The sequence below is a fragment of the Perognathus longimembris genome, chromosome 28 (genome assembly GCF_023159225.1).
Source record: "Perognathus longimembris pacificus isolate PPM17 chromosome 28, ASM2315922v1, whole genome shotgun sequence".
Classification (NCBI taxonomy): domain Eukaryota; kingdom Metazoa; phylum Chordata; class Mammalia; order Rodentia; family Heteromyidae; genus Perognathus; species Perognathus longimembris.
In genome coordinates this window covers 63,988,998-63,998,541 of record NC_063188.1, presented here as the reverse complement: position 1 = coordinate 63,998,541, position 9,544 = coordinate 63,988,998, and the positions used below count along the sequence as shown (strand labels likewise).

At 41.2% G+C, this 9,544-nt stretch overlaps 1 protein-coding gene across 4 annotated transcripts in view; it reads right to left on the bottom strand.

The window, feature by feature from the left end:
• Window positions 1-1,758: 1,758 nt before the first annotated feature.
• The window catches only part of Ophn1 (oligophrenin 1), a 328,259-nt gene continuing 320,473 nt past the window's right edge, over window positions 1,759-9,544 (bottom strand). For 3 of the 4 annotated variants that reach the window (XM_048336869.1, XM_048336871.1, XM_048336870.1), the window contains exons 24-25: window positions 4,139-4,180; window positions 1,759-2,753 (exon numbers count right to left, since the gene is read on the bottom strand). In XM_048336869.1, the coding sequence (XP_048192826.1) occupies window positions 4,147-4,180 (34 nt within the window). In that variant the 3' untranslated portion in view covers window positions 1,759-2,753; window positions 4,139-4,146. The remainder of the gene's footprint in view (window positions 2,754-4,138; window positions 4,181-9,544) is intronic. The other variant, XM_048336872.1, reaches the window with a different exon arrangement.

Sequence of the window (9,544 nt, the reverse complement as noted above, 5' to 3'; positions counted from 1 at the left end):
GATAATTACTTAAACCACCTAGGTAAAGTTCATTTTCTGTGAAATGATTGTTGTAAAGATGATATGCAATAATACATATAAAACATTTAGCAATTTGTCGGTGTTAAAAGTAAGCGATTGGTCCTTTGTCATCACTGCTAGTTTCAAGACTTACAGTTCTTCATTGCCAGATCTCTTACTTACTGGACAAGGACTATTCATAACCCATAAAACTGCCACAGATCATTACCTTCCTTCCACAGTGTCTTCTGAATGGTTATCCATTCATCAAGGTGAAGCCATGTCAATCTGATTCTACAACAGCATGTGTCATCACAACGGCTTTTGTGCTTTAAACCAGTGTGCCAAATGGAGGCACTGTGCTTCTTTTGTGGGGGCTCAGAGCAGTGGTAGAGTTATCCAGCTACTTCTCCCTGGCCTCTAGCAAGACTGGTAGTCCCAACTCTCCAGGCAAAGCTATTGACCTATATGCCAGTCAGAACAGCATTCTCACCACCCCTCCCATAAAACAAGAGTCAAACCATGTAAATCCTGTCTTCAAAGGCCACTTGAGTGCTTTATTCAGTCCTATAATGGGATAAGAGACAGCCCAGGGCTCCACAAGAGACCAGCAAGCCTCACAGATACCATTTGGCAGTAAGTAGCAGATGGAATAAGGCTCATTTGTCTCCCTTGCTTCTGATATTTTAGCAGTGTGGCCGTGGAGGCTAAGTAGAGTGAAGAGAGTACAAAGAGACCACCTAGACATGTTATGATTTAGAACAGCAAAAAATTTCTCCTTGATCGCTTTCATAAAGGCTCTTAATGCATTTGGCCTTCATGTTCCTAATTCACTAATTATGTTTAGAGTCATGAAGTATATTTCTTTCCACAAATACATGCCCTCTGACATATTTGAATATGTGTGTGTGTATGTTCTTTTGTTCTCCAGTTTCCTCTCTGCTACAATCAATTACTAGCAAGGCCTTGCTAGAAAAGTGCTAGTAGGATAGTTCTTTCATACTGAGCCTCAAAGTAATTACACAGATCCTGAAGACAGGCTATGGCCCCAGCATCTGAATAAAAACATAAGCAGTGAAATATTTTCAGCAGCTTCCTTTCCACAAACAGGATCGAGAAATGTCTGTCTCAGATTTCAAATCCACTACAGCTGACTTTAGGTTAGTTCTCTTTCAGGATTCAAACAGTAAATGAAGGGGATTAGGAGCTTCTATCTTGAAATTTTCACTTGGTAGCAAATGCATGGGGCTCAAGAACAATAAAAGGCAACCCCCCAAAATGATGGCCATTAATGTCACCACCAATAAGACTCCTTGCTACATAAATGTAATATGATGGAAAGGACTTTCTGTAAGAGTCTAGGGACCCAGTTGTCCTGTGTGGTCCCTAATTTTTCTGCCTATAAACTGGGTGTTAGAGCAAATGTTTTTGAAAGTTTCTTCTAATCAAAGACTCCATAGGCTGGAAAGAATCTTCTACCTTAAGGGCTGTGGTTCTTAACAGTTAATGGGTCACAGACCCATTAAAAATTCAATAGATAGGTATAGATCATCTGTCCAGAAAAGGCCTACTGTCATGGGATGATCTTAGGGGCATTGTGTAGTTCCTAAATCCAAGACATGGGATTAAGATCTGCTTGTTTTTAAGAAATAAAGTGTATCATTAGCCAGGTGTCAGTGGCCTCACGCCTATAATCCTAGCTACTCAGAGACTGCAAGCATCAAGGTTCAAAGCTAGCCCAAACAGGAAAGTCCATGAGTCTCTTATCTCCAGTTACCACCCAAAAGCCAATAGTGGAACTGTGACTCAAGTGGTAGAATACCAGCCGTGAGCCAAAAAGCCCAGGGATAGTGCCCAGGCCCCAGTACTAGCAGCAAAAAAGTATATCATCTGGAGGCAAAGCTAGACCAACTGCTGGGCCTCAGTCCATCTTAACAATTGTTTTATATTTGCAAGAATGAAACTCCTACAGGACAAACACAGTCTGCCTCCCCACCCCACCAATATTGTTTTGTTTTGACTTGATTGCTTAGAAAGAAAATTGGCAAGTAAAAACAAGAGGAAAAATCATCAAAAGAACCTAGGCTTTGTTTGACATGCAAAACATGCTTGGCAGATTTGCCCTAGGAGGCTTATTAGGCAAGCACAGGAAGGCACATGGGGATGTGGGGAGGGTACTGTGAGGGCCCCACCCACACTAGCCCCACATTGGCCCAATAGGAGCAGGTAACACAGCAGCACCAGGAAGCCAACCTGGTACCAGTGTCCACATCCTCAGTAAGAGATATGTTAAGATTTTTTTCCAACAAACATCTCCTCCAACCAAGATAAGCAATGCTTCCCCCCAACTCCAGTGGCCTTTGGATCAGGTAATACTCTTGAGATCCATCTTCAGTCTCAGATCTTGCAGAGTTTGATGGTCTTTTGAAGAAGCAGGAGTTTGGGAGAAGAGGTGAAATCCAGGCTCCTCTCTTTAACTCAAGTCAAGCAGACAGCTTGTTTTCCACAGAATCCGGGGCTTCAGGGAGTCCATTCACAGTATTACAGGAGCTCAAGACACACCTTCTGAGGAGATGGAGACAAAATACCAAGGGGAAATAAACATGTGTCAAGGACATGTGCCCCTTATTTTACAGCTTCCAGAACCTGGGCCAGGAAAGAGCTGCTGTTCCACACAAAAGACTCAGCACACAAGAATTTGAAGTAGACCCTTTCAGAATCTTGGAAAGGATCCCTCCACCACTTTTTAACACCTGAAAGGGAAAAGAGAAGGCAGTGAATTGGCTTAGAACTGGTTAAGCACTTAACAGCCACTCAGCAGTAGAGCCTCCCTTTGTAGGTTGCTAAGCCTACAATTGGTACCTAATCTTCTGAGAAAAGGCCCTCATATTTCAGATCCCAGAAAACAGAGCCTAAGGTGATGCTATAATCAGAACTAGAGACTTTGTACCTTCCGCTAGCCTCAAGTCTACTTCCCTAAGGGGAGCAGAAGTTTGATACCAGAACTTTACCTCCCTGCCCTCCCCTGCAACAATGGCCAAAACTTATTTATGGGCCTACAATATCTCTCAAATTCCTTTTATTAGGGCTTCACTTGTATGGGGCTGATAAGGAGAAGCTTATCTACCCAAAGACCTCTGAGTTGGCAGTGACAGAAAGAAAAGGAAAGCTAAACAGAACATGGCAAGCCAAGTTCTAGATATATAGATTTCATTTGTGTGCATTGTGGTTCATGTCTTGCCAGAAATCTGATAATCCAGTCAACTAAACTCCAAGGCACAGAAAGGCATTTCCCTGACCAGAGTTTCCTGTGACCTTAACAAGTCACTTATTCCCTCTAAATGTCAGTACCTTTATATGTTGAATCATAACACACACCGCCCATGCCTACCATCCTAGTTACTCAGAAGCTGAGATCTAAATTCAAAACCAGTCCTGGCAGAAAAACCCAAGAGACTCTTATCTCCAATTAGCTACCAAAAATCTGGAAGTGGAAGGAAGTGAGGCTCAAGTAGTAGAGCACCAGATAGAGAAAACAACAACAACAACAACAACAAAAAAGCAAGAGTGTGATGCCTTAAATTCAAGTCCTGGTACCAAAAAAATAACACATACTATCTGGTATGTGATGTGCCCAAAATAGGATCATGAATATGAAATTACTAGAAAAATATAAAGGATTAAGGATGAAGATTTAGATGAGATCACCTGGGCTGAAGGAACAAAACCCCTCTACCAACTTGTTAAAATACCAAAAGTACAGTTACTGGTTTCAATCTAGACTCAAAGGATACCAGTTAAATGGCTTCAACTTCTTATCATACAAACTACAGAACTGGGACGTTGAAAAAAGGAAATACAGATGTCAGAACATTACAGCCTAGGATTCTTAATGGATTTGATTAAAAGGCAATTGGCAAAATTACACTGAGGGGAAAAGGAAACAAGAAACTGATCTGAAATTCACACAAACTCTCCACATTTAGGCTAAAGGTCATATAATTATAGGATAAAACTGAGACACAAAGTAACTTTCTATACTCTGGGACTACATAATATTCCAGTCTTTAAAAACCCAAATTTCATAAAGAAGGCTTACTGGATCAAGGTTCGGTGATCAGGAGTGAAGACTACGTACCTGTGGCCTCAACTCTCGTCTCCAGGAAGTCTGCCTTGAGAACTGTGGGCAAATAAGAAAGATCTTTCAAGATGACTTTAGAAATCAGGATTAGGATAAGCAACACAAAGAGATGGAGAAGTCTTCCAGGTCAGTGCCATACATTGAAAGATGTGGTCTGGGTGACTTCTTGTACCTGTAATGCTAACTTTTAAGGGAGAAGCTGGAAGGTCATGATCTGAAGCCAGTTTGTACAGAAAAATCTGCAAGATTTCAAAATAATTGGCAGAAAAATCCAGGCTGAGGGGGCCATGACTCAAGTGGTAGAGTGCCAGCAGAGCAAGCAAGCAAGGAACCCTGAGTTCAAACCTGATGATGGCAAAAAAAGAAAAATGAAAATTGGGTAAGTGGTTCTGCCCAGATTTTTTTTTTTTTTTTTTTTGCCAGTCCTGGGCCTTGGACTCAGGGCCTGAGCACCATCCCTGGCTTCTTCCCGCTCAAGGCTAGCACTCTGCCACCTGAGCCACAGCGCCCCTTCTGGCCATTTTCCATATATGTGGTGCTGGGGAATCGAACCCAGAGCTTCATGTGTAGGAGGCAAGCACTTGTGCCACTAGGCCATATTCCCAGCCCTGCCCAGATGTTTTTAAGCCCCTAGCTCTATACTTGTAAGTTGGGCTACTTCTCTGTCAAGTTTGGCAAACCAATCTCTTAGACATGAAGCCATCTTTTAGGTGCCAGGACAATTCCTTGAGTGCCAAACTATAGGAAGCCAGAAGATCACAGAGAACTTGGCCCAAGTCACTGACTGTATTTTCACTATTTTCTAATAGTGAGGAGGATGAAAAGGTACCAGAAGTACCGTGTTTATAAAAGATGAAGCTAAAGGGCTGGGAATATGGCCTAGTGGCAAGAGTGCTTGCCTCATATACATGAAGCCCTGGGTTCAATTCCTCAGCACCACACATATAGAAAAGGCCAGAAGAGGCGCTGTGGGTCAAGGGGCAGAGAGCTAGCCTTGAGCAAAAAGAAGCCAGGGGCAGTGCTCAGGCCCTGAGTTCAAGCACCAGGAATGGCCAAAAAAAAATGAAGCTTTCTTTGCCTTTCTGACCAAACCGGTATGTCCACCATATTGATGTGCTTAGATCAACCCTAAATTAGCCATGTCTTGAGACAACTGGACGAATAAATCCTCTGATAGTATGGTTAGAGTATCTGACACAACACTGATCCTGTCTTCTTTTTTGCTTGAAATTGAAGTGTGCATATTTTTTCCTCATATACGGAAGCTAGAATTAATTTATAAATGTATAAATGAATGCTATTAGGTCCTAAGCAAGTATACACCACTGTATTAACCAAACTATGGCATGTTCTAGAGAGAATTCAAACAGTGCAATTCCTTGGAAAGGCTCACAGTCCAACAAAATAAACACCTTGAAATCAATATTCAAAAGGTGGGAGGAGGGGACAAGAGGAGGGGATAGATGATGAAGAGAAGTGGGGGAGAATGCAGTCATAAGATTCATATTTATCCTACAAAGTTAAGAAAGGGGTGGGATTGGGATGATAGGGGAGAATGATGAAAAGGGTGACACTAATCAAGATGCATTGTGTTCGTAAACTAATTTGTCAAATGGTAACTCCTTTGAACAACTACTTAAATAATAAAAATAATTTTTAAAAATGAAAAAAGTAATTGTTCTCTTGAAATTGTTTATGCTTATTAGCTGAATGATCTTATTCCCTTCTGTGGTTTCAATTACCACCAAATATTGGGGCCCGCAGTTATATTATCCATATTGTAGTATATATCAATGCTCCCCCCCTTCTAGAGCGACAGTGGCTGTATTCAACAGCTCTACCTCAAAATCTATATGGGCCCCATCCCAATTACTGAGGAAGTAATTAAGAAGTTTTATCACTGGTCATTTCTATCTGGATTATCCATGTTTATTCAAAATCACTGAATAAAATAGAATAAAAACCTTGCCTCCACTACGACTAATTACTGTGTCGTGCAGCTAATGACCAAGTTTACCTTTTCTGTCTCCTACTCCATTGTGTGGTCCCATGTTTGAAAAGGTTGCAGAAAGTTTGAAAAGTCATTGGGGTCTTACTGAGCAGATCTCAGATCTGTCCCTTCTATTCCATTCCCCTGGGCATAGGCTAAGACTTCCCATCAACTCCTGACAGATGACTGTCTCCTTCTCTGTCTGCTTCCAGTCTTTACTCCCAAGTATTTTCATCAGTACCACCAGGGTGATATTCTTTCGGCCATGAATAGGCATCAATTTGCTCAAATGTCTTCCATAACCTCTCCATGGGCTATGAAGAACAAAAACCTTAGCTTGTCATACAAGACCTTTGTGATGGGGCCCTAATCCATTTTCCTGGTTTTGACCTTCAGCTAAGCTGCCCTCTTCACATTCCCTCATTTGAGCCAAAGGAGAATGCTAATCACTTTTGATTCTCTATTGCAATAAAATGCTTGGCCTTCTGAAATGTCCCCCCTCCCCTCCCTTCTCAGTGACCTTCTCATTTCTGCTGAGTTTTGTTTTTTGTTTAATTGCCAAAGGTGGCAAAGGAAGTAAGGAGAGATGTCATTCAAATGTCAGGTATGTACATGGAAGTAAGGGGGACAGAATATTGTTTAAATAGCTCATCAACTTTATTAGAGATGGGAGAAGAGATTGGCAACAATGACCACACATGGGACTGGCTTGGTGATGAGTCTGAGGATCTCAGCAGTCAGGATGTGGTTATAAGATAGAATCAAGATAGAAGGGATGCTTTCTCTGTATGGATGCTGAGTGAGAGGAATGTGTGGCTACTCAAGTCATGATATAGTGGAGGACATTTGTGTCCACTTTGTTCTTATCTATTCTCTATCTAGAATGGAGTCTGGGGATAAAAGGTGAGATTAATTTTAGTTCTAGAAGCCTGGATGTCAGGCAGGTAGAATGGTACTCCCATCTGAAGAGTTTGCTTTGGTCACAACCCTCTTTGGCTGTGATTGGTCTAAGTCTTATTGGGCAATGGATAACAAATGCCATCTAGTGGCAGCATTAAAAATCTCCACACTCAACACCAGTTTTCCCATTGCTTCCTTATTGCAGTCTGTCAGATCTTAAGATTCTATTGCGTTTTGCTCATGCCTTTTATTTATTTAATTTGTTTTTGTGTCAGTACTAGGGCTTAAACTCAGGGCCTGAGAGCTGTCCCTTAACTTTTTCACTCAAGACTAGTGATCTACCACAGGAGGCACAAGTCTATTTTGGTTTTTAATTTTTGACAGGAATCTCATGGATTCTCCTGCCTTGGCTGACTTCCAGTTGTGATCCTCAGATCTCAAATTCCTGAGTAATAACTAGGATTACATGTGTAAGCCACTGATGTACTACTGTTCTTGCCTTTTATATATTTTATTCTGACATTGATCCCCTGCCCAAAAGTACAAATAAATTCCACACATATTATATATATTTCTACTTATCTTTCAAGCCCTAGCTCAACTATTACCTCTTCTAAAATGATTTATCCTTTAGACATGCCCAGTTCATTTGCTTCATTACAGTTTGCTTCATTCAATTCCTTTGGTTATGTATTTCTCAAGCGGCTTATTCTGGAATGGTAGAAGTACCATTAGAAAGTAATTTGGCTTATAGGTGGGTAGCTTATTAAAAACATTAGACATACCTACATGTAATTCCTCTTCTCCCTACTTTTTCTTTCCTTTTTCTATTCTTAGGGAAAATGTTTGGATTGAACTCAAGGCTTCATACTTGCTAGGTAAATCCCATAAAGCTTCTATTTGTAAATTTTTTGGGGGGAGGGGTCCAAAAATGGGGTTTGAATTCAGAATCTCACATTTGCTCAGTTTGCTTGTTCATCTGGTGTTCTACCACTTGACCAATGTTTCCAGCACAGCGTTTTGCTGATTACTCTGGAGAGGAAATCTGCAGGACTTTTCTGCCTGTGTTGACTTAGAACTATGATCCTCTATATATCAATCCATGAGTAGTAAGTAGGAGCCACCTAGAAAAACTTCTTTTTTGGGCTGGAATGTAGCTCAGTGGCCCTAGCAAGTGCAATGTTCTGGGTTCAATCCCCAGTACAGAAAGAAAGAATGAAAAGAAGCAAGGAAGGAAGGAAGGGAGGGAGGGAGGGAGGGAGGGAGGGAGGGAGAAGACAGAAAGAGAGAGAAAGAAAGATGTAAAGAAAGAAAGAGAAAGAAAGAAAGAAAAAGAAAGAGAGAGAGAGAGAGAGAGAAAGAAAAGAAAGGAAAAGACCAAAAATACAGTTTTAAAAAACTTTTTTTCACTGTTTTTGTAGTGTGTTAAGGGTGGAACCTAGGTCTCACAAATGCTAGGCTAGCACTCTTCCACTAACTCGTGACCTCAGTCCACAACATTTTTACTTTCATGCTATTGGTGAGAGAAAACTGGAACTTGACCTCGCTTTCATCTGTCTTTTATGATAGAGCAAATGGTAAATTAATATCTAAGGAGAGTTTGACTGAACCTGGAGCTCCTTGTAGCTCATTTCCAAGCTGCCCTAAGGTGACCTGACATGCAGAATCAAGTCTTGGTGAGTCAGGTACCAGTGTGGGAGATGGGCATATCACACCTATCTGACTCCACTGCTGATGACTGCACATTGCTCTGCTTTTATCTGGCCACCAAGAAGAGTTTGCTCATTACTTGTTAGGAAGCACAGTTTCACTCCCTGATTACCAATGTGGAACAAACACACAGAAGAAATCTCAAAGGCTAAGCAATCATTTCTCCAGGTGTTCTAATCTAAAGATTCCCAAATGTTCAGGCCTTGGACAGTATGTAATAGCATTTAAGAGGTTTGGAATACAAGGGGAAGAAGAATAGGAGAGAGAAAAGGAAAAGGGGGGGGAGAGAAAGGAAGAAAAAGAAAACATGGACTCCCAGGCCCTGTTGCTAGAGATTCTGTTTCACAATGAGTCTAGAATAAAAGCCAGGAATCTTTGATTTATGGTTTTGTGCAACCTATCCAGGAGATTTAGATGTACAGCCAGTTTGACAACCATTGCCTAAATCCACTGTTTACCTTTGCAACAGGATCCATTCTTACTCTGAAACTGTTTATGGTAAAGTATTATATTCCACATGTCCTTGTCACCTGCCCTTTTAGAATATAATCAGATCTAAGTAAGGAAAATAATAACAAGAAAACACAAATGGACAGGAAGAGTTACATAAGATAAAGAGTGGGGCAGAGAATCACAGTCGCAGAAAGAGGCAGAGGTGAGCTGAGATACAAGTGAAAAAAAGTTGGCAAAGACACAGAGACAAAGCTAAAGACACAAGCCAAGTATTGGTTGCTCATGCCTGCAATCCTTGCTATTCAAGAGGCTGAGATCTGAGGATCGCAGTTCAAAGCCAGCTCAGATAG